The 24,335-nt window shown below is 34.6% G+C and overlaps 3 protein-coding genes and 1 pseudogene across 4 annotated transcripts; 2 read left to right on the top strand and 2 right to left on the bottom strand.

Moving 5' to 3' along the window:
• Window positions 1-2,309: 2,309 nt before the first annotated feature.
• LOC131023907 (putative germin-like protein 2-1) lies at window positions 2,310-9,340 on the top strand (annotated as a pseudogene).
• A 1,817-nt stretch (window positions 9,341-11,157) lies between these two features.
• On the top strand, window positions 11,158-12,111 carry LOC131023905 (putative germin-like protein 2-1). Its single transcript, XM_057953552.1, has 2 exons — window positions 11,158-11,342; window positions 11,418-12,111. Exons 1-2 carry the CDS (start codon window positions 11,213-11,215, stop codon window positions 11,978-11,980), a joined length of 693 nt encoding a protein of 230 aa, XP_057809535.1. The 5' UTR covers window positions 11,158-11,212; the 3' UTR covers window positions 11,981-12,111.
• A 2,213-nt stretch (window positions 12,112-14,324) lies between these two features.
• LOC131023904 (uncharacterized) lies at window positions 14,325-16,949 on the bottom strand. Of its 2 annotated transcripts, none has more exons than XM_057953550.1 (5): window positions 16,140-16,949; window positions 14,960-15,253; window positions 14,778-14,876; window positions 14,650-14,701; window positions 14,325-14,580 (listed from the first exon to the last, which is right to left on the bottom strand). In XM_057953550.1, the coding sequence occupies exons 1-5, from the start codon at window positions 16,209-16,211 to the stop codon at window positions 14,468-14,470; spliced, it is 630 nt and encodes a 209-aa protein (XP_057809533.1). In that variant the 5' UTR covers window positions 16,212-16,949; the 3' UTR covers window positions 14,325-14,467. The 2 variants fall into 2 exon arrangements, with proteins under 2 accessions (XP_057809533.1, XP_057809532.1); XM_057953549.1 differs by having other exon boundaries at window positions 14,960-15,156; window positions 16,140-16,911.
• A 1,321-nt stretch (window positions 16,950-18,270) lies between these two features.
• Window positions 18,271-20,905, bottom strand: LOC131023903 (uncharacterized). Its single transcript, XM_057953548.1, has 3 exons — window positions 20,345-20,905; window positions 19,844-20,068; window positions 18,271-18,550 (listed from the first exon to the last, which is right to left on the bottom strand). The coding sequence occupies exons 1-3, from the start codon at window positions 20,612-20,614 to the stop codon at window positions 18,509-18,511; spliced, it is 537 nt and encodes a 178-aa protein (XP_057809531.1). The 5' UTR covers window positions 20,615-20,905; the 3' UTR covers window positions 18,271-18,508.
• Window positions 20,906-24,335: the final 3,430 nt, after the last annotated feature.

The following is a 24,335-nucleotide window of genomic DNA, read 5'->3' as shown; positions in this document are numbered from 1 at the left end:
TCTGACTCCCTTTCAGACGAAGAAGAAGAAGAAGAAGAAGAAAAAGAGTAAAGTGAAGCCATTATGAGGGAGGAATGAAAATTGATGTGAAATGATTGGCAAATGAAAAAGATTAATGTGAGAAAAAAAAAAAAGTGTTAGGGAGATAGGGTTTAAAATAGAAGGAAAAAAAGGGGCGCGCGGGGGACGGCATAGCCATTGTGAAGACCGTTGCAGTCAAATTTTAATTAAGCGCATGTAATACATGACGCCCAATATTAAAGCCTTCAAGCCAAGCTCGTTCATATGAGTCAGGCCTCGAGTTATGTAATTTTGCATCGGCTAATTTGAGCCAACTCATTGAGTCAGTCCATGTGGATACTTTAATTCTTAAAAAAAAATAGTTCGAAATTAAATTAATGGTAAGAATCAATATACGATTTTGTTTTATTGAGTTGGTGTGATTTCATAGTGTTGCTAGGATCGAGTTGAAGTGTTGGAGTTGGAATGCACATTCAAAATGTAGCCTTTTTCAATTTTCAGTACTTTGCCCCCCAATCCATCGCATTTCTCATGTTGTGATTTCGATACAAAAAATGAATAAATTTAAAATTTAGGCACGTCTCTGTACGTAGAGTCATTTCATCTCTAATTGGTCAAATCTAGATCAGATGATTGCATACCTATTTTCTCGATTTTGCAGATTATTTTCTCAAACGCTACTCTAATCATTTTGGCTAATCCATCTTTTCGTGTATTTAATTAAAGAAAATCGTCTGTTTTGTCAGGTTACTTAATTGATTATTACTTTGGTAGTTGTAGCTAACTACGGAAAATTCGTACCAACACTAACGATGTAAAACAAAAATCAATAATGCTATTTGGACAAAATTTGCTCAGACAAAATATAATTAAATATTTTATAAAACAAATTTATTTACAAATTTTGGTTCAAAAGAAAATAGGATTTTAGCTAATTTTATTATTTTCTTTATAGGGTTGGTCTCCTGTGCGACGGTCGCACAGGAGTGCGACGGGTTGACCCGGCCCAAACCCGCCCTCCTGACCCGGAACCCGCCCAAACCCGGAACCCGCCCAAACTCCTAATTATTACATTTGTGTATAACAATTGTTACTTTTGATAAGCATGATATATACATTTGTTCGCACAAATGTATACTTATATAAATATAGGTATTTTCCTTCATTTAATATACAGTATTATATTTTCTAAACCCTAAATTCTATAAACTAAACCCTAAACCCTGTAAACTAAACCCTAAGCGTGAACACTAAACCCTAATAGGTGAAAACTAAACCCTAAGCATAAGATATACATTTGGTCGCACAAATGTATACTTATATTAATATAAATATTTACCTTCATTCAATATAAAACATTATACATATCAATATACATTTATATGAACAAATGTATATATTATGTTTATGAAAAGTAACAATTGTTATGCACAAATGGAATAATTAGGAGTTTGGGCGGGTTCCAGGTTTGGGCGGGTTCCGGGTCAGGAGGGCGGGTTTGGGCCGGGTCAACCCGTCGCACAGGAGAATTTGCGTTCTTTATATTGTACTCTCTCCGTCCCATTGATCTTGTCTCGTATTCCTTTTTTGTTTGTCCCACGATCTTGTCTCATTTCTATAAATGGCAACAATTAACTAAACAATAATAATTCTTAATTACATTCTCTCTCATACTTTATCACTTTTTCACATTTTCTTTCCTACTTTATCATTTTATTACATTCTTTTTCTTACTTTATCACCTTCCATCTCCTACTTTATCAATTTTATATTGTTATTACTTACACACTTAAAACACTAATAATATTCTCCTTAATAACCGTGTCGAAACCAAATAGGACAAGCCAAATGGGACGGAGGGAGTAATTTTTTAATAACCTTTTCAATTAGTATTATTTTTAAAGTACACAAACTACAAATAAAAAACAAAAAATAAAAAAAATTGTTAAAAAATTATGAAAAAATTACAATATGGAGAAAACAATAAAACTAACTAAATCCTTTTAAACTTGAATCAAAATTCATAAATAAATTGATTTTTAAAACTTTTTAACCTTATTTTTGTCCACAAATTTTGTCCAAATAACACTACTTATAAAACAATCTAAACAACAAGCAGCAATTAAATTAAACACAGCAGACTTATGTATATGGAAAAATTTGGGGTCGGCTTTTAATTTGGTGGCATAGAAGTTGAATGTGTAGTAGAGGCATGCAAAATTGAATAAAAGGTTAGATATAACGAGGCACATATATAATAAATGTGAATTTATATGAAAAAGAAGAAAGAAAGATGAGAGAATTATGATTATTATTAGTATCTAAAATATCATACATTAGGCGTAGAGAGCGAGAGCGACGCACAGACACTTAGCAGATGATTAAATCTAAAAGGAAGCTATTCGCGAAACTCGGCGGCGCTGGTGATGCCCTACCGGCGGCGAAAACATGGCCGCCCAAATCTCGGAGAAAGCCTGGACGATAATCCCATGGTAATTCCTGGAATTCAAGGAGAGGAAGCACTGCAGCAGCTGCTCCAGATCCTTCTTCTCAAACATCTGCTTTTCCACAATCATATCCATCATCGACCTCTTGAAATCCTCGTACGGATCCTCCGATCTCTTCACGATCGCGAAGCTCTCCTTCACCTTCCCCTCCACCGTGCACGGTATCATCTTCTTGAACATCGACAGCCGCGCCGGCGTCTCCGCCTCCGTCGCCGCCTTCACAACCTTCCGCTTCGTGCCCTTGGAGGACGATGATCTCCTGCTCCGCCGGTGATGAGGAGTTCTAGCGGTGAAGGCTTGCGTCTCTCGAATCGGGTGCAGCTCCGAGGAGGATCCCGGGGATGAGGAAACTAGGGTTTCCGTCTCCTCGTCGGCCGCCGCGCCGCCGCCTTCGCTGCTGAACCAGCCGCTGTCGGCCGAGGAAGTGCTCAGGCGGAGCCTGCTGGGGATGTTCCTTTTCTTCTTCGTGCGGCGGCGGTTCTTCTCCGGCGGCGGCGGGGAAGGGACGAGGTCGTCGGCGGAGGTGTGGATGTTGGCGACGACGTGCCATTTGTCTTCCTTTTGCCACTTGAATTGGTTGGCGGTGGAGATGTGGTGGTTGGCGGCGCGGGGGAGGGCTGGGAAAGAAGGTACAGGATCTTTTGGGAGAGTGGAAGGGTCTTTGGAGCGGCAAGATTGCAGAGTGGTGGCGATGGCTCTGCAGATTTTGAGCTTGAAACGTTTAGCCATTGCTGTGTGTCTGTCTGTAGAATATCTGTGTAAAAGGGTTTATATATACAAAGAGACACAGTCATCTGATTGTCATTTTCCAACTATTTTCTGTTTCTTACATTTTATTTCAATTCGGTCGCATTTTTTTATGTCTTGACAATAAATCATTGCGATTAACCAACTTTGGTCATTTTTTTCATAATACTTTTCTTTTTCACTATGATGAGTTACCCCTGATGCTTGTTCAAACCATGGTTTGTGGAACTAAATCAGTGGTTAATTAAATCGATCTACCCAATAATTTACAATTGAATAATCGAATTCTCGGATCGGTTCGACCCCGGTCGTTCAGCTATTAAAATTTTAATAATGAGATTAATTTTTTTAACTAACGCGGTGGACTTTTTCAAGTATTTATTTGTTTTATATTCTTTTTAATGTCATGACATTCATGTTAATTTAAAAATATTTTTTTGAGAAGGTTAATTTTGAAATATATACTATATTTGAAAACAATGTAGCAATCCAGCAGATCACCTCAATTTTTTGGACCAAAAAATAAATACATATTACAATTGATACAAAATTAATAGTTTAATAATAAAAATAACAACAATTCAAGATATAATTGAATATGTGAACATAATTTAAAATTTAAATTGATAGTATTTTCTTATTTGTTTTAGATAAATACTCCCTCCGTCCCATTATTAATGGCACGTTTTCCTTTTTGGGTTGTCCCGTTATTGATGGCACGTTTCCTTTTTGGGAAAAAATAAGGGAGTGTTTAATGTTAATTAAAACCCTAATTAAAAGCCTAATAACACTTACTTTAATTAAAAACAAAACACACTCTCTCTCCATAACTCATTATCAATCACTCCTAACACTCTCTCTCTCTCTCTCCCGATTGCTCTTTCTCGCTGCCTCTCCTCCTCCACTGGTTGCTCGCCGGACTCGTTGCAACGGCGGCGAAGAGCGCCCTTCGCCTCGCCCTTATTTTCCTTCCCTATTCTCCATCGTCTTTCCTCTGTTGTGTCGCAGAGATCTACTGCGTCGCTTGAGTTGGCGATCTGAAATCGTCGCCGGTGCTGAGGAAGAAGAGACGAAGGCGAGGGCGCGGCGACGCCGCTTCCACCCACCGCCTCCGCCCTCCAGTTCGCTCGCCTCCAACCTCCCCTTTAATCTTCAAAAATTAGGGCTTCGGATCTGCGCCGCCTCCGGATCTGCGACACCGCTCACCAGCGATTGCAATTCACAGAGGAGGCAGCTGCAATTTTCAGAGATGGCGGCGCTACGCCGGCTTCTCTACTGGACGCCGGACTGAGTTTGTAAGCTTTGATATTCAATTTCTTAAAATTTGGGTTTGTAATATTGTGAGAATTTCTTAAAATGCTTCGAGGCGGAGATTGTTGGGTTGATGTTTGTAATGTTTGTAATCTGGGTTTAATTATTCAATTCCTTCCCGTTGTAATGTTTGTAATCTGGGTCTTGTAATGTTGTGGGTTTGTAATTTTGTGATTGTTTTGGTAATTTGCTGAGATAATTTTTGGAAATTCCTTCAAGTTTTTACTGAATTTCTGGAGATGCTTTAGAGCCTTAGTCTTTGGTGATTGGAGATGGGTTGATCCGGCCAGGAGCTGTTCTTGGCGGTGGCGACTCCGGCCACCGGCCTCCGGCGGCAGAATTTTGGAGGTTGGAGGAGAAAGGAAGGGTTATACTTCTCCTTAATCTTGCTGTGATCTTTGCAGAAATTTTTAGAAACAATTAATAATTCCTTAATCACAAACACCACACTCCTTATTCACTTAACTTGCTTCTCCTTAATCTCCGTGCCGAAAAGAAACGTGCCATTAATAACGGGACGGAGGGAGTACTTTTATCTATTAGTATGATACACCTTGGCACAGATTTTGTTCATTACAAGTTGGCGGGCGTCATGTCAAGAGACTGCATTTGGAAACAATCTATGGGCCACAAATTGCCGTCTCTAATATCTCAAATTTGTTGAATATTCAATTTTATCTATGTCCCAGCAACAATATTTACTCTTTATAAATTCTACATTTGATTTTAGAACAATATTGTTTTTGTACTCTTTATAAATACGTACCTTTTTTTTGTTGGTTATTGTAAGTGCTAATGATTCACATAATATCTTTCAAAATTATAACTCAAACAATTAAATCTTGAGTTACCACTAAAACATTTAATACAGTTAAGCATTTAACTAAAGTAAGTCATCCACATTAACAATGAAAAATAATTAAATTAAACATATATCCTACATATTAAAATAAATCAAACTAAATGTGCGCAAGTTCGAACTAGTTTTTCCTTAAAATGTTATGCATATCTTGATTAAAATTTAATTAGGGGGGCCCATTGCACCTTAATCGTACTATCCCTCCCTCACTAAGAGGTAAAGATTTTAAATTTGATCAAGAACCAAAAGAAATAGGGGGAAAAAATAGGGGGAAAAAAGAACCAAAAGAAATAGGGGGAAAAAGAACCAAAAGAAATAGGGGGAAAAAATAGTGAAACTTACTAGGAAGAGCGTCGTCTCTACTATATTTCTGCTTTTTAAAATCAAATTAAGACCTCATATGTGATGCATGCATTATATCCTCAAAGAAACATGGAGTTCAAAAATAAAGTTGCCGCATTAAAGCACTTGAGCGTAAGATATGCTACTAATATTGCTAGTGGGTAGGACAATAAGTTAAAATAATGTGTTAAATAAAATATTTATCTGTAATATTCATTTCAAATTGAAGGCTGAAACGTTCAAATAACATGAAAATAAACGTTCAATTTTTTTTTTCTCTCTAATTAGGATTTTCTCTCTCTAATTATAATTTCCTTTTTGACTTATAAACTCAATTTATCCAAACACTTTAATAATTTAAAATCTCTTCAAACATAACATTTTATAATTAAAAACTCTTAAAATATCTTACAAAGTTGTTGGAGCACTTACTAATATTGATCGACATATCATATACGTTGTTGTGCATGCAATGCAAGGAATATATATACGTGCATTTAATTACGTTGGGTAATGGAAAGCTACTTTTTGTCTGGAAGATGTAAGCAGCAATATGAATTTCATTAAGAAACAATGTGGAAAGAGACAGGAATTCCACAGAAACTATAGAGCTTTAATTTATGCACATGCATTAATTAAAAGTCAATAGTGATCAAAGAATTTAAGATGAGATAAGGTTGGAATCCAAGGGAACAGAATCATCTTGCCATGCAATTGTCTTTTCTTTTGCCCTCTTCTCTATATATAGGGATTCAAATAAAGTCTAACCATTACACATTTTTAGAGGCAACATTCAAATTTTCTATAACCTGTAAACAGGCTCCTCTTTGGTGAATATTGGGATTCTCACTATCAAGCAGCTAGAATTAATGGGAAAAAGTTTATCTTGAGGGTAAAAGAGCTAGAGGGAAAAAAAAAAAAAAGCTTCAAAGTAGTTTTGTGTCTCATTTAATTCTGTCCTTCAATTTTAGGAATCTAAAGACTATCTCACTTCCACTAATCTATGTAGGCTTTTGAGTTTTCTAGACTTGCATGAAATATACTTATATATATAGTAGTACTATTATATAGAAATATATATATAGGGGTGGACTACCGTGAGAGCACATCTTAAAATAAGAAATAAGAGCAATTTTTAATGTATGAATTTTATGTATAACACGTATGAATTCGCTGTATAAAGGTATTAATTGTGAAAAATAAATTTTTGCTACATTTGAGATTCAAACTCAGAACCATAAATCCATCCAACATGATTACGAATCAACCGTAGATCTTGATGATCTAAGGGCTGAAAATTATTCTTATTTTATATCTTAAAAATGCTCTTATTTTAGCCCTTCCCTATATATATATATATATATATATATGCTATTGAAAGCAAATTGTGTATACATTGTGATCGTTACAAGAAATTGAAATTCCTCGATGTCTCGTTATTCAAATTGTGTATCATCTACTCCTATTTTATATGTACTGAAATTATTATTATTTTTATCTTTTCTTTATGAAAACCATACATCTACAGTACTATCTTGAAGCTACTGAAATAGAAAATGAAATCATCTAAAGATCCTGTAAATATTTAATTAGCTCCTCGCGTGACACACAATATATTCCATTTGTGTCTTTTTCTTGATTATTAAACACAGCTTTTAATATTAAGCTGTATCTTGTGTTGCAATTTGGTGTTTCATCCTCTATTACATATGCCGATGAATATCATATGGTAACCTTACAATTTAAACTTAACTAAGTGTGAGAAATTGCATGTGTCATAATTTGCCAATTTTAGTTAGGTACATAATGGACAGAGAATTTTGGGAGATAATTCATTTTTAAAATACGTACGTGTCTTCTTCTCAACGTCTGCCTTCGAAAAATCATATTCCTCTCGATCGGGGATCGCAATCTTTTTGTTAAGCTCCTTTGTTAACTTACGTTTTTATTGAGAAATAAAAAGAAAACCTATAATCCTGTTAAAATATCTTCTAAGAATTTGTGAAATAAAATTATTAAAATATTAACAAATTTCTCATTTGTTATAAGTTTAATCGTTGTATTCCTACAGAAGTTAAAAATCAAAAGAATTCAAAACGAAGATGGAAAGAATTTGACGTTTCATCATTTATTGCAGACACTCGGATGAACAATTTAAACTTTACTGTATCAACTATGTGAAATACACAAGGAAAGTAATAATTTACCAATTTTAATCAGGTACATAATGGAAAGGATTTTGGAAGATAAACACAATAATTAAAAGAAAAGGGACAAAATTAAGAAATAAGTGGGATTTACGCAACGAATAGTGAGAATACCGCTAAGAAGTAAATTTGCAAGTATAGTGGTAAATGGTTTTAAGCTACTCAAAATTTCAAAAATTTCAAGTATAGTTATTAGTTAGTGTGTGAAATGGTTGAGTAACTAACATATTTCCACCACCCCCACAACCATAACCACAACCTACAACTAATTGTATAATATGATCTTCTCATTCTTCACTTGAGTAGCATGCCATTCCCATTCATTCATATATAGAAAAAAACATATATGCATCGATCCTTCTGCAAATCTTGAACCAATTAATGAGATTGTGTTGAGCCAACTGCCTCTGCCGTCGTAGACTCGCATGCATTAATTAGGAGAGCAAAGACGCATGGGTATGATTATGAAATAACATAAGCTAATTATAACTTAAAAGGCAAAACTTGTGTTGACGTTAAAAACTTTGAAATTAATAAATCAATTGAGGACAAGGCTACCAAATTTCTCCTATAAAAAGGAGTGCTTCCCATGCTAAGTTTTCCATCACAGCTACAAAAACCAAAACAAAAAAGAAGATAAAGAAATATAAGCTAGTGTGGTAATTAAAATGAAGATGGGTTTTGGTTTATGCGCTATTAATGTTGCTGTTATGCTATGGTAGGCTTCGATTGCATACGCAGCAGATCCCGGCCAACTTCAAGATTTCTGCGTTGCTCTTCCTGATAGCAAGTCTGATGGTAAATCAATCATATTAATATTAATTACGCTTTGCATGTAGTTTTTGTGAACGAGAAGTTTTGCAAGGACCAGAACTTGGTGGTTGCAGAGGATTTCCTTTTCCAAGGTCTAAACATTCCCGGAAACACATCGAATCAGCTTGGATCAGCCGTGACTGCAGTGAACGTTAACCTGCAGCTTCCAGGGCTCAACACTTTAGGCGTTTCATTAGCTCGCATCGACTACGCCCCAAGCCTTATTTTTGTTGGAAGGTACTCTCTATGTCGGCTTCGTTAACCTCTTCACCAAGTACTTGAAACCCGGGGACGTCTTCGTCTTCCCACATGGTCTCATCCACTTCCAGTTCAATGTGGGCAAGACCAATGCCGTTGCATTTGCTGGCTTCGACAGCCAGAATCCGAGCGTCATAACCATTGCCAACGCTGTGTTTGGGTCAGACCCCATGATCAACCCTGATGTGTTGGCTAAGGCTTTCCAGGTTGAGAAGAACATCATCGATTACCTTCAGACTCAGTTCTGGCCCAACCTTTAACTAAACATTCGTTCTATCTATTTTTAATCACAACGAACATCTTATGTGCCGTTTTGTCTTTTTATCACTTGGAAATTAAGCTTTATTTTGTTTTCCAAATTATGTATATTGATGCAATATTAAACTCCTCTACCTATTGTTCGCCGTTATATATTTAGTTTTTCACGGTGTCGAGCTTAGACCAACCAACGACATCGAAAGCCGAACTTACTAAGAAATTGAAATTGAATTGGACTAAGCACTTTCATTAATAAAATTGGGCCTCTTTTTCTATTAACTAGCAGAAAGAACGTACATTGTACGTGTAATTAATGTTATTTTATTTAATAATCTATTATTTTAGAAAATCTATTAATTCATTACTTTTATTAGATAACTTATTGAATGGATATATTTATCTATAAGCCTTATCAATAGCTATAGATATATATCACATAGATTTAGTGTAATATCTAATGAATTAATATATTCTTATAAATATATAATATATAAAATAACTTTAAAATAAAATATATAATAAGGGTAAAATAGGCAATCCACAAGTTGCACCTTAGGCTCTTTTTCTTTTAATTTAGTATAGATAAGTAATAATTTGTTAAAATTTGTGTCATCAATAATCATGCACACTCTTATGAAACGGAAGAAGTATTTTATATTAAAATATAATAAAAAAAGATTGAAGATTAAAATCATTAAAAACTATAACAAACTGAAAATGGTATATTGAAGATTAAAATCATTAAAAACTATAACAAACTGAAAATGGGATACCACATATGCAACACAGAATCCCATATGTGATCATGAAGTCTCAAACCAATACGAGAAATGGAAACTTTAGGCTGCAAAATGCATGATTAATTATAATTCTAGGAACGAAGGAACTCATTGGCTTGGGAAAGTTTGTAATTCGATTTTTTGTTTTTGTTATTTTGTTTTTGAATATCTTATATACGATTATATTTAATAATGATATTGTCAGCATATTGGGGGTGTAAAAATCATTATTAATTCAAAATAGATTCTTTAGTTAATATTTTTGCAGATGTGATGAATTTTTGATTTCGGAAACTCAATATTTCTTCTTTTCATTTTTTTTTAATTCAAATTTGGAGTTAGATTATTCAGAAAGTTATTTAGTTACACATTACACTACTTTAGTTTCGTGTATTCTCATTGCATCATTATTACTTTTATTGTGTTAAAAGTAGTCGACCGGATTATTTTAATTATTAATTTTGTAATATTACTTCAAAACGTTAAACTAACTCAGAATCAGATCATATCAATCAAGAAGCTCCAGACAGTCGAAATTGATCAATACACAGATGAAGTAGCTAGAGCTTTTGAAAATTGTATAATATGATCTCATTTAGCATAGCATATGCCATTCCCATTCATTCATAGAAACAAACAAATATATATAATCAGATATTGTGTTGAGCCAACTGCCTCTGCCGTCGTAGACTCAACATATATACATAAGCAGACCAAAACTGCAGATGAAAAATATATAACATAAGCGCGTAACATATATCTGGAGGCATGGCAATTATTAATTAATTAAAAAATTAGCTGTCTTCACTAGTTTAATTTCTATTCCACCTAGAATTGAAGATGATGTATGAGGAGAGCAAAGACGCATGCATTTCTTGTTTATTAGGTATGCATGATTATGAAATAACAGAAGCTAATTAGAACTTAAAAGACAAAACTTGTGTTGACGTTAAAAACTTTGAAATAAATCAATTGAGGACAAAAATGCGATGTGTAATGTACAAGGCTTCCAAATTTCTCCTATAAAAAGGAGTGCTTCCCATGCTAAGTTTTCCATCACAGCTACAAAAACAAAAAAGAAGATAAAGAAATATAAGTGTGCTAGTTCAAATGAAGATGGGTTTTGGTTTGTGCGCCATTAATGTTGTTGTTATGTTGTGGTGGGCTTCGATTGCATACGCAGCAGATCCCGGCCAACTTCAAGATTTCTGCGTTGCTCTTCCTGATAGCAAGTCTGATGGTAAATCAATCGTATCAATATTAATTACGCTTATAATTTATAAATGAGTTGAGAGTTATATATGTTTGCATGTAGTTTTTGTGAACGGGAAGTTTTGCAAGGACCCGAACTTGGTGGTTGCAAAGGATTTCCTTTTTCAGGGTCTAAACATTCCCGGAAACACATCGAATCAACTTGGATCGGCCGTGACTGCAGTGAACGTTAACCAGCTTCCAGGGCTCAACACTCTGGGCGTTTCATTGGCTCGCATCGACTACGCCCCCTACGGGTTAAACCCACCCCACACCCACCCGCGTGCCTCCGAAGCCTTACTTTTGTTGGAAGGTACTCTCTATGTCGGCTTCGTCACTTCCAATCCCGCCGATCCTAATCAGAGGAACAAGCTCTTCACCAAGTACTTGAAACCTGGGGACGTCTTCATCTTCCCACAAGGTCTCATCCACTTCCAGTTCAATGTGGGCAAGACCAACGCCGTCGCATTTGCTGGCTTCGGCAACCAGAATCCGGGCGTCATAACCATTGCCAACGCTGTGTTTGGGTCGGACCCCAAGATCAACCCTGATGTGTTGGCTAAGGCTTTCCAAGTTGAGAAAAACATCATCGACATCCTTCAAGCTCAGTTCTGGCCCAACCTTTAACTAAATATTCATTCTATGTATTTGTAATCACAACGGACATCTTATCTGTCGTTTTGTCTTTTTAATACAATAAAAAACTTTACTTCACTTGTAAATTAAACTTTATTTTGTATATTAGTATAAATTTTTCATGTGTTCTCTGTTTTTTCCACAATTAATTTCCCCAAGTAAAAAACATATACTATATTAGTTCTCTCTTCTCTTTTCTTTTTTCAGTATTTCTCTTGTTCTTGGTACTCCTGGTATCTCTTTTCAATAAAACCCTTTATCATTTTTTCTGATAACAAAAAAAAAAAAGTTCTCAACGGTTCGAACATCGAAAACAAAATTTGTTGAGAAATTGAAATTAAATTGACTAAGCGCGCACTACCATAGTTCTTTGGTTTGGTCTATTAGATCTTCAAGTTATAGCTTAACTTGTTTCTATTAGGGTTATTTGCGTGTAAATATACGAACTTTCACCATTTTCTAATTTTTTCCACGAACTTTATTTTTTGAATCTAAATACATGAACTTAGTGTTTTTCTGATTTTTTCCATGACGAAATATTCCAATCAAATTAAATTTGATTATTCTATCAATTCTCGCTGCCATTAACTCCCTACCCACTGCGTGAAACAACAAAAATCCTTTAAAAAAATAAAGCCATAAAATTCATCCTATTCTCTGCGTAAACTACACAAATTATTCAAAAAAAAGATAAACTCATTATTTATTCTATCAATTCTCACCGTCATTCTCTGTTAATTTCTGTCAATTCTCTCCACGTCAGTAGTCCGAGGGCGAGGGCAGCCATTCCATATCAGCAACTCTGGCGGCCACGTCAGTAGTTTTTGTGGCCACTTCAACATTAATTTGAGAAAAAATAAAATTCATGGGAAAAATCAGAAAAACACTAAGTTCGTGTATTTAGATTCAAAAAATAAAGTTCGTTGGAAAAATTAGAAAATGCTGAAAGTTTGTGTATTTATAAGCAAATAACCCTTTTCTATTATTGTCCTATAAGAATTAGCTAGTACACAAAAATCTTAAACATCTGAACATCCAATGGTTCATCAATTGTTTAGATGGCATGATCTGCCCCACAATTTATTTTAAATTTGATGAATAAAACTATACTATCATTGTTTGAAGATATGCAAAAACGAATCTATAAGAAACTATAAAATGCTAATGTTGTGGAAATGCAAGAGCAACGAACAAATGAAGAACTAAAAAGAAAAACAACAAGTGTGAATCCACTACACAACTTAAGAACAAAGTTTACAAATTACACTTTACAAGAGAAAGCAAAGTAGAAGCAAGAAACACTCAAGAACTCTCAAGATTTTTCCCTCTTGCCCAACACTACTTATATCACACTTAACTCTCAACACAAGTAATCTGTAAACTTTGTTCTTGAGTTGTGTAGTGGATTCACAGTCTTATCCGCCGTGGATGTATATTGAAAGATCGAACCACATAAATCGCGCTTGTTGTTTTTCTTTTATGTTCTTCATTTGTTCGTTGCTCTTGTTTTCTACAACAAAGTGGCGCCGTCTGTGGGAAACGACAAGAGCTTCATAATTGTGCAGAAAGGATAGCAACAGATCTGATTCAATTGATCTTGGGGTTTGGCATCTTCAAGGTATATATGCTCTGTTTGCTTGAATTATATCATGTGGCTATTTTCAGGTGCTTTCGTTTGATCTCTCATATGTAGTTCATGGAAAACAGAATTTAAATATTCTTTTTGTATGCTGCTATAAGAAATTTCTTGAGTGTATCTTGAATCTTGGTTGTGACCTGGCTTGATAGACTTTTAGTCAATGGAAATAACTGATCTATATCATAAACATATGCATCATTGGACCTTAATTTGGTTGGTGCCAAGCGCGGTGGACCTCGAGCTTACAGTGCGTGCCAATTGCAAGGCGTCGGGCACGCACACTACATGCCAAGCAAGTGGACCAGACGAGGCCAATTGTTGTGCAACGTGCGTATGTAGCATTGAGTGTTCGTTACGGGTGCCAAACGATGGGTGAGACAGAACAATATGCGTCAAGTGTTCCTGCCAAACACGTAGGCCGCAAGTGCCACCTGGCAAATACATGGGCGATACTTGGCATCGTGGTCCAGCCAGGCATGACAGTTATGTCCTATAGGTGTTGAGCACGTGTGCGACACTCAGACGCCTCGTAAGTATTGTTCTTATACAAATATATTATTAAATCTTCTTGTATTTACATTTTCCCATTCACTTTGATATTGATTTTCTTTCTTGTTAATATCATTTTTTTTTCTCTTTCAGTCCACTAAAATGTAATTATATATAGGTGAGACGACATTAAATTAAGGAGGTATATTCTTCAATCGGTTATTAACTATTGAGTATGCAACCCGAATATATCAAGAAAACAAAAATACTAGTATCCACAACATTACTCCAGTCCAGCCTCTTTTTAAAGGAGAAAAAGAAAAAGAAAATATTGGCAGTTTACAAGTATGTTAAAGCAATCGTGTGATGATGATCATCCATCTCTGCCATATGACATCCCATAGCAGGAATACAACCAAACCATAGATGCACATATCAAACCATACCGCGATCCCTAGCCCTCCTGTCGCCCATATTTACCGTTAGAAAATATTTATAACATGAAATGATGATGAAGCACTTTACCACTTACCACTGGGGAAGAATTGCAACTCAAAAACTTCATACATAACACCCAACAGCAGCTGCATCATTAACAACACATGAGATCAAACTGCTTCTTGCATCCAGAAAAGTTAAGCAACGAGTCCATCAACTTACACCAATTCTATGCATTGAGTTACATATGTACTCCAACATTGTTATATTCAAATTTTCCCACACCCCTCTCCTGATTACCACTGGCAGCGCTGCCGCTTTCTGCACCAAAAATAAATGCACTAATCATTGAGGACTGCTTCTACGATATATAGCATTGTATAGAATGTGGGAACAAACATTACCATTAAGAGGCCAGACAACCCCCCAAGGTTCATAGTATTGTATAGTTGGATGTCTCTGAGGATTTTACCAACTTCTTCTCCCGGCTCAATCACTATAGACGACTGCAGAACCAGATTATGTATTAAACATCCACATATAGGGCATTTGCATTGTTTGGATTTTGCCCGGTATCTCCATAGCTCCAGAATGCAGCTTGCTGTTAAATCACATCCAAGTGCATAAGAGAGCCAATGGTGGGAGAGAGAGACCACCATTACATATTCTTTCAACCAATACAATGGTTTGCATTCAAGCTTGTATTACATAAGCATGCAACACACAGGGAGAAAAGTTTGTCAAAACTATGTATTTCCAAACCAAAATGCAGAGGATAACACAGTGTAAGCAAAGCAATCCATGTTACGTGCTTTAACTTGGCATCATTAGCTGTGTCAAATTGATCGCTTTTGCACTTGTGTTTGAAAATAATCAACATAGAAGTCAGTGATGACAAAAGCTTTTACTTGTGAGTTGAAAGAGAATAGAATTATACAAAGACTCTAAAACATGATATGTTCTGTATATTGATGTGAAAACACAGTTTCACAAGCAAAACCATGCAAAATTCATTTTCATGGCTAATATTTCGATTAGAACAAAGTTATGCACAGGGAAATGCAAGAAGTTCTCCGACCAAATCGCCTTTATAATGTTGGTTATCTCGCTTAAAGATATTCCTTCTCACTCTAATTCTCATATCATCCCATTCCTCTTCTCCAACAAAGCCTTTCAGCTCCACATTGTTAAGTCCACATAGCTCTAACCAACCTTCATTCTGTCATATAAATCACCATTCCCTGCTCTTCTCTAAAGGCCATCCAACACCATAGGTTTCTCCTCTTGGCTAACACCCCAAGAAACACATTTCTCCCAATCTTATTAATCTATTGCAAGAATTAAACTGGCATAAAAAAAACTCCCTAGTCTTTCATTGATGAGCAACCTCAACCAATTCATTTCATGAAACCATTCTTGTCGGTTAAAAACATTACGTAGTCCACCCAAAGTTGAACATGGCTATTCTCAAAATAGACAATTTACATTTAATCAACACAAACCATCCAGTTTAGCATATCAATCATAGGATCATAAAAATCAAATAAATAAAAGATTGAAAAACAAGGAGGAGGTACTACTTACAGCAAAACCAGTGGCCACAGCTAGTTCTGGATGGAAAGTGGAAATCATCAAAGCAAATGGGGCAGCAGTCATCTTCAGGTGGGCTATCCCTACAATATCCTCCCCCTACTCTTTCCCCATTTTCAGACCCAACCATCTCCATTTTCCTCTCCCTCTCCTCGTTTTCCCTAATAACCAACTCCTCCATGAACATCTCCGAATTTTATATATTTCATAGGCAAACGAAACGATTTTATTTGGTATCTATCATCACACGCCAGCAGAAATCTTTGCTCATGCTATTCATGTGCATCCATGGATTTACGATACAACCCTTGGTCTCCCGATGGATTTGCTCCATATATTGGTTGTTGGTATTGATATTTGAGAAGCGCCCAGCCGCCCCATTGCATTTCAACAAAATAGGTACGAATCTTTTTATGGGTTCGAAGAAATTGCCAATAAATCAGGGTAAGATAAGAGATGAAAGCCTTGGCGCATTCAAGAAATCAGCTTTCAAATTTCTCTAATTTGCCTGATCCATTAAAACTTCAACTTCCATTATTTTATACATCAGCTTTAAATTTATTCTATATATAAAAACAGAAGATTATCAAGTATTTATAGAAGGAGCAGAAATTGTATGGATAATCGTAAGTTACTCTTTTTTACGAGGGAAGCTAGTCCAATGAACATAATAGGAAAAATATTAGTACTAGCATATAAATAGCATAAGCTCTAATTTTTGGAGAACTCTGTGTCGATGAAGCTTTACTGTAAGAGGGAAGCTTCTTCTTTTTTTGTTTTTGTATTTTTGCGTTAAAGAGAGGAAGATGTAGTGTTTGTGGGTCATTTTCAATTATACTACTCTTTCCGTCTCATTAAAAGTGATTCATATTTCATTTTGAATAGTCCCATTATAAGTGATATATTTTCATAAATAAAAAATTTTAATTTTTAAAAAAAGTATAGGCCTCACCACTTTTAATTAATTTATACATTCTCCTTAATTCTCGTATCGAAAAGTTTAGAGCCAATTTTAATGAGACGAAAGAAGTATTTTTTTTTCACCTAATATTAGTAACTTATTTATACATTTTTTTAATTTGCGTGTCGAAAAATTTTGAGCCAATTATAATGAGACGGATGAAGTATTTTTTTTTTCACCTAATATTAGTATCCATTTCGTCGCAACTAATTTAATCAATATTCTTTTTTGGGTCGTCTTAATTAACTTGATTAATTTTTTTATATGGAATACATATAAGTAAGAAAATATCTAATCACTTATTTATTTTATTATCAAACACGCTTGAAATACTAATTTTTTAAATTTTGTATCGAAAAATAAATTGATCAATTTAATTGAGATGGAAGGACAAAAGGATAATTTGTAACATTCAATTATTTATTTATTTTATTATTAAACATATTTAAAATACTAATTTTTTAAATATCGTTCCAAAAATAAGTTGTTAATGTTAGTTGGGATTGAGGGAAGTAATTTGTAACGCTCTCGCTAGTGTACACAGGGGTTCCTATCAAGATGGTGAGTGTATCACAACTATGTATTTCTACATTGAGGTTTACACTTGCCTGAAAATCCATGAACCCAACTCCTACTAATTGAATTTTACGTAGATTAATTTAATTTTAACACTATAGCATATTACTCCCTTCGTCCCAATATAGGAGTATCAAATAACTTTTGGGCACAGAAATTAAGAAATGCGTAGAAAATAGATAAAATAGATTTGTTGAAATTATTTAAATATTAGTTATAAAGAGATAATATATTGTCAAAAAATAAATGAAATATTTATATTGGAACATCCCTTTATGAAAAGTAGGACATTTATATTGGAACGGAGGAAGTATTTGTTAATTCAAAATATGTTACTACTCACTTTAAAAACTGTAATAATCTAAAATTTATAAACATCTATATCAAATAAAATAAAATAAAATTATTTTTCTTATATTCCATATATGAAAACTGAAATGGATTATTGGTGTCAATTTGACGCTCCACCGCTCGTGTATTTTGTTATAAGTTCCAAATCAGTTGTATATTATGCTCTCTTTTTTCCTTTAATGGTGGCATATTTCTAACAAATAATCAGAAGATTTAGAAACACACTACTCCTTTCGATGAATTAAAGAATAAGAGAGCTTTCCTGAAATGACATTGAAACATGGTATCAGAAAACGTTTAAATAAATAAGAAAAACCAAAACTACAAGTTATCTGTGTTCCCAAAACAAGGAAGTAGAGTATCTCCACTCCAGCGCACACAGCCTTCCCATGCGACTGCATACCAATCAATAAACAAGTTACAGGCTCTCATTCCTCTTCATTTTCAACTCTAATTTACCTGCTGCTGCCATTTGCTACGTTTGCTTTTTATCCTTCATATTCAAATTCCGTAACCCCTGAAATTAACATATCCATAAATGTATATCAAGAAACTTGCTTGGCATGTAGAGTATTTGTAATAAAACTATGCTATAATGAACTGCTAAAAGTTACTGTCATTTTTTCAGTGAGATACTTAATAGCCCATTAACAACTAATAGCAGTAAGCACAAGCAAACACAATATTTTCGATTGAAGGAAAAAGAAAGCTAAAATATGTTTGTAATGCATAGTTTTGGTGAATAAAATGGTGTCTACAAATGCACCCTTCATTAGAAAACAATGTGCTTCTACTGGAAATAACAATCGTTAGCAAGAGTTACTCTGCACAATCAGACAACAGTTTCTTCATACTGGCACAAAATGCAGTTGGTTGAGCATAGATGCTTTAAATTATCTTTTTCTATCTTCTGCCATTCTTTTGTTTTCATCACACAATGAACTTAGTCCAAGTAATGGAAATTTCTGGATTGCAATTTGCCAGTTTACCAGAAAAGAAGCACAAATAACAGGATCATTGTGCCCAAAACTCCCAAGTGCCCCAGACAGCAAAAGGGAAATATCGAAGTTACACTCAGTAACTCAAAAAATGAAATGTGGAACAACTAATTAACAGATCACCTATGCCATATAGAACATACAAATTTATCAGTTAGTCACTTTCCTATTTAAATGCGAATGAAGCATTCATTTCTTCAGAATACATAACTGATTTAGAAAGCTAGCTTCAGAACTGTAGTTAGACAGCTTAATCTAACGCTGTGAGCATTTCCAAGGTTTAGGAATCTCAAGTCATGTATTATGAATCACCAACTTAAGACAGTATACATGTCCCCAAGGCCAAATTGTGAAACATTTGCAATCATTAGCAGCATTGAAGCATTCAGGTAAAGTTCATGATTCACTATCACCGTACAATTAGGCAGAGCCGAACTAAACTAAACCAAAGGTATCCCTAACTATATAACAATTGTAACAGGTAGTATCATCAACTCAGGATATGTTCCTTATCAACAATATAAAAGGCTAGTTAAGGAGAAAAAGCAAAGCAATCATAGCAAATATATTCTAATCAACAATTTACTGCTCAATAAAAAGACTGGGGTTTAGATGACTGTCATATGCGATATGCATGTTTTATAGTTAGAAAAATTCTTTATAAGTCAGTAATAAGCACAATTTAGCCAAAGTGGTTCTTGACATCTCAATGTAACTAACTCATTCTTTGAATTCAAAACACTGAAAGATCATATCCAACAAAAGCAAATAACCAATGTTTGATTAAAACTACTTCACAGCAATGAACTGACCAATGACAACGAAGAATATTGTGGAGGCGGGATGAGATCCAAGTAGCGAGCCGACATCCTAGCGATCTCCAAAATAGCATCCTCCCTCACTTCAGGTACCTCACTCGTCAAATCCTCATAGGCAGCCACAAAGGCTTCCTGCCAAAATCCTGCCAGCTTCATCCTCTGGCTGTTGGTGTACACATCCCACATGTGCCTCACCATTTTCTCCCTCTCCTCCATATCCTAATCAAAACATTGCAAAAAGCGTTCAATGTTCAATCCCTCCACCACCATAACCACTGTAAAAATCAATACTACAACACATTAATTCCTACTCTCGAACTAACGGGATGGATAACTGCTCGATTACACTGTACTAAGTTTCCACAGCCCTAATTACAGACTAAGTGGATTAGATATATTGCTACTCACTCGATAAACTAACACCTTTTCCAACTAACAGAATTTATTAATGTTTGATTGCATAAGTATATGAGAGAGAAGGGAAAGAGAAGTTACGAGAGCGTCTAGATCATCGGCAGAGGGGGAGTGGTAGTCTTGTGTGAAGCTGTCATCGAGATCTCCGGCGGACCAGCGGAGAGAGACGGTGCCGGTGAGCATGGACCAGAATGCGAGCATGAGAATGACAGAGAAAGCCCAAAACTTGTAGCGGCCGCGGCCGAAGATGGAGGAGGAATCCGAGGAAGCGTCCTTCCTCGACGACGATACGAAATATATTGAGGAAGAAGAAGTGGGCGTGGATACGGGTAGAACGTCATCGTCTCTCATAATGATATGCAGAAAATAATTGAAGAATCCAGATCAAATGGAAGCAGCATCGATCTCAATCATTGAGAAATATGGTGGGTGTGGTGTGGGTCTATTTTCAAAATGGAAAACGGCCCTGCCGGCGGGGCTCTGCCTCTGCACTGCAACTATTAGATTTTCCTTTTTTCTTTTCTTTTCAGTGCCTATTTATTTTATTAATTAATATTAATACTATGAGATTGGCAGGCCGTTTGATGGGCTTCTGAGCATTCGCACCTGTAGCCCAATTCTCGTCCATTTTAAATTGAAATATGGGTGATTTTATTCATGGTCCTGGACGTACTCTTTATAAGACTTCACCGTTATAAATATCTCATTTATCTTTTTTCATCACTCTCCATGCTAATGAAAACATGTTTCCATTATTTTCAATACACTCAACAACTTTTTTTTCACTCTAATTACACTTAACGCTTAAAAAGTTCTTTCGTTATGAACGGATGAAGTATTATTTTATTTTATGTTTATAATCCTCAAACTAAATTAAATTTTTAATAAATTAACAATTTTATTTAATTAAATTTAAAAAATAAATACATATAATTCTCAATCATAATCTGAAAGTATTCATAAAAAAAATACGTTTATGCATAATTTTGAGTTGAGGCGCTATGCTCCAACTGTCACTGCTCCAGCTGCCGTGTCATCTATGGCGGGGAAAGTAGTCTGAAAGAAGTTGATTGGCATGGAGTCCTTCACAAACTCATACCACTTCATCTCTAGCATCTGAACTGGAGAGCAGCACCCGGAATGTTGAATGACCTATGCTTGCCAAACCTAGCAGCAATTTGCAGAGCACTATTCCCACTCTTATCACTTTTCCTAAACACAATATTCTTCACTGTTCTCTTCAAACGCAGCAAAAACTCATACATGTGAGGCTGCCGATGTTCCACGGCAATCAAAACGACATTCTTTGAGTTGGGAGTTGTATAGTTTTTTACGGGGGTTATATAGGGTATGGTTCTAGAGAGAACTACATTATTTGTGAGAATTGGAGAACCATCAAATCTAATGCATTCACTGTAAAAATTAATGCATTCGATGTTAAAATTAATGCACTCAAAAAAATAAAAAAAAATTGCTCCCTTCAGGATTCGAACCCAGGATCTGCATTCATCCAACAAGATGATGTATCCACCGTAGATCTTGATGATCGAATGGCTGAAAATGGTTCTCCGTTCTTTTTTTATTTATGGTTTTTTCCTGAACCTCTCCCGGTTTATATATATATATATATATATATATATATATATATATATATATGCATATTATGATAGGGGCCTATAAATATTTTCAAATTATAATTCAAAATTATACGTATTTATTCTTTCAGTTTTACTTAAATGAAATTGTTAGTCTATTACAAATTTAATTTAGTTTGGGGGCTATAAGTATAGGAATGAATACTAAATTTCAAATTATTATTTAAAATATGGGGATATAAATAATAAAATGAAAGCTAATTAATATGAACAGATTATAAATATATTATTACTTGTATTATTTTACCTATTGATAGTTAGTTCATCCGTCTGTGAAGATAGCTCACCTTCATTTTTCACAAATATTAATAAATATTGAATGTTATTTGAAAAATATAATTTATAATTATTCTATTTTATCCTTATTTATTGTTGAAACCTATTATCTACACAAGTAATACATAAAATATTTTAGTAAAAAAATAAGATAATTTAAATTATAAAAGAGGACTATAATATTGGGGTGAGCAAAATCGAACCGAAACCATCAAATCAAATCAAAAATGACGGTTCGATTTGTTTTTGTAAGTTTAATGGTGCGGTTCGATTTGAAAATTAAAAAATCGAAATTTTCGGGTTCGAGTACAATAAAGCGATGCATTTTTCAACCCAAACTCGGCCAAAATAAATATTAATATATATATATATATATATATATATATATATATATATTAACAATAATTAATTATTAAACATTAGGGTTTACACTTTATACTTTAGAAAATAAAACATATCAGATTTTAGTGTTTACTCTCCTTATCCCACCCACACCCGCAGCTCTTTCTCCCTATTTCACTCTCACCTACGCCGACCACAAGGCGCCACTTGCCAGAGTTCGTCCTTCGGGGTTTGAGGCCCCAGCCTCACCCAGCCGGCCAACCCCTAAATAATGAGTCGTCTCAGTGTTCTCTAAAATCTGTGTGTGCGCGCGCACGCTTTTTATTTAATTTTCGTCCAACCCCTATTTAATTTATGAAATCGTACAATGCTAAATTGAATTTGTGCTAAACTTAATTTCTATCGTCTAATATATTACTTAATTAATTTTTTTGTAACGAATCAATGTATAATGGTATGTGAACTAGTGAAAATTTGGTTGTTTTCTGCTGTAGTTATCATTGTAATGGCTTGTGAATATAAGTAAATAAACATGGTGTGTGGAATGATTGTTTATAATTTTATTGGGCCATGGATCTTAAATAACAAAATGTGATGTAAATAATTATTTGATTGTAGCTATGAAGAATGTTATATTTGTTTTCATAACTGCTAATTGCTAATTTTATGTTTGTTTTTATTTTTGTAGCTATAAAGAATGTTGTCATAAGTGATGTTGTTAAGAACACTTTGGACTCCATAAAAGTAGGGTGATGAAGAATGAAGATAATGAACAAGAAGATGCATTTATGATTCTTATTCATGTATTGCTTGTGGAGTTATTATTATGTTATATTTGTTGTGGATTTGTGATACATTTTGGCTTTTCTTTTACTGTGAACTTGTAGTTGTGTGGATTTGATTTTATGGTGAACTTTAAATAAGTTAGATATGTATTTGTGGAATTGATTTTTTGGTGAACTTGTGTTGTGGAGGTGTGGATTTTTGTGAATTTATTAAATGTTTTTGCTGCAAGTATGTTTTTGATAAAATAAAAATAAAAAAATAAATAAAATAAAACAATTTATGCCAAATTGAACCGAAAAATTTGGTTCAATTTTGGCCATTGAAACAATTTGATTTTGATTGAAATTTTAGAAGCAATTCGAATCCAAATTTTTTTCGGTTCGCTTCCGAACAGTCCGAATACTTAGCCCTGATAATATGAGACATTCCAAAAATAAATAGATAATTAATTTTGTAGGATATATGGAGTATTTCATTCATCCCTGAATTAAGTATCCATATTCCATAAATGACCTGTTAACTAATCAAGTCGAATTAGACACTTGGTTTTAATGCCTACCACTTCGGGAACACAACATGCAATTACTTAAGCACACAATTAAACCTCACGAGTTTATAAGGTCATATCCACATCATCTATGCATTGCCCAGATTTATAAACTTAGTTAGACATAAAGTAAATTGCTAAAACAAAAGATAAATAAGACATGGAAATAAATAAAATAAACTTACTTAATACGGAAAAATTGGGTAGGATGCTACGCTGCCGACATAAAGCATAAACTAAACGTCTTGTCTAAATCGGGACTTGAACATAAATTAAATGCAAAAAATAAAAGATTGTTTTTGGTACTAGCCCTACTCCTCTTGCACTATACTCGCATTGTCCCCCCTCCAAATGAAATGAGAACATGTATATATAGAGATCCAGGCGTGGGCCAAAAGCCAACACGCAGCTAGGGTTTTGGAGAATCCAACTCCGGTTGGAGTGCTCTTCTTCTGCCCGAGATAGA

This window comes from Salvia miltiorrhiza, chromosome 4, assembly GCF_028751815.1.
Source record: "Salvia miltiorrhiza cultivar Shanhuang (shh) chromosome 4, IMPLAD_Smil_shh, whole genome shotgun sequence".
Taxonomy (NCBI): Eukaryota; Viridiplantae; Streptophyta; class Magnoliopsida; order Lamiales; family Lamiaceae; genus Salvia; species Salvia miltiorrhiza.
Note: the sequence above shows the minus strand (reverse complement) of the source record. Positions and strands in the feature narration are given on the sequence as shown.

What these genes read in the sequence shown, in the direction of transcription:
- LOC131023905 (XM_057953552.1), top strand. Translation starts at nt 11,213, where the DNA reads ATGAAGATGGGTTTTGGTTTGTGCGCCATTAATGTTGTTGTTATGTTG. An exon ending in TCCTGATAGCAAGTCTGATG is followed by an intron (nt 11,343 to 11,417) that starts GTAAATCAATCG and finishes GTTTGCATGTAG; the next exon opens with TTTTTGTGAACGGGAAGTTT.
- LOC131023904 (XM_057953549.1), bottom strand. Translation starts at nt 16,332, where the DNA reads ATGTTCATGGAGGAGTTGGTTATTAGGGAAAACGAGGAGAGGGAGAGG. An exon ending in GGTTGTCTGGCCTCTTAATG is followed by an intron (nt 14,877 to 14,959) that starts GTAATGTTTGTT and finishes TTTTTGGTGCAG; the next exon opens with AAAGCGGCAGCGCTGCCAGT. An exon ending in ACTCAATGCATAGAATTGGT is followed by an intron (nt 14,702 to 14,777) that starts GTAAGTTGATGG and finishes TTAATGATGCAG; the next exon opens with CTGCTGTTGGGTGTTATGTA.
- LOC131023903 (XM_057953548.1), bottom strand. Translation starts at nt 20,614, where the DNA reads ATGAGAGACGATGACGTTCTACCCGTATCCACGCCCACTTCTTCTTCC. An exon ending in CCGATGATCTAGACGCTCTC is followed by an intron (nt 20,069 to 20,344) that starts GTAACTTCTCTT and finishes TGTTTTGATTAG; the next exon opens with GATATGGAGGAGAGGGAGAA. An exon ending in AATATTCTTCGTTGTCATTG is followed by an intron (nt 18,551 to 19,843) that starts GTCAGTTCATTG and finishes TGTTAATTTCAG; the next exon opens with GGGTTACGGAATTTGAATAT.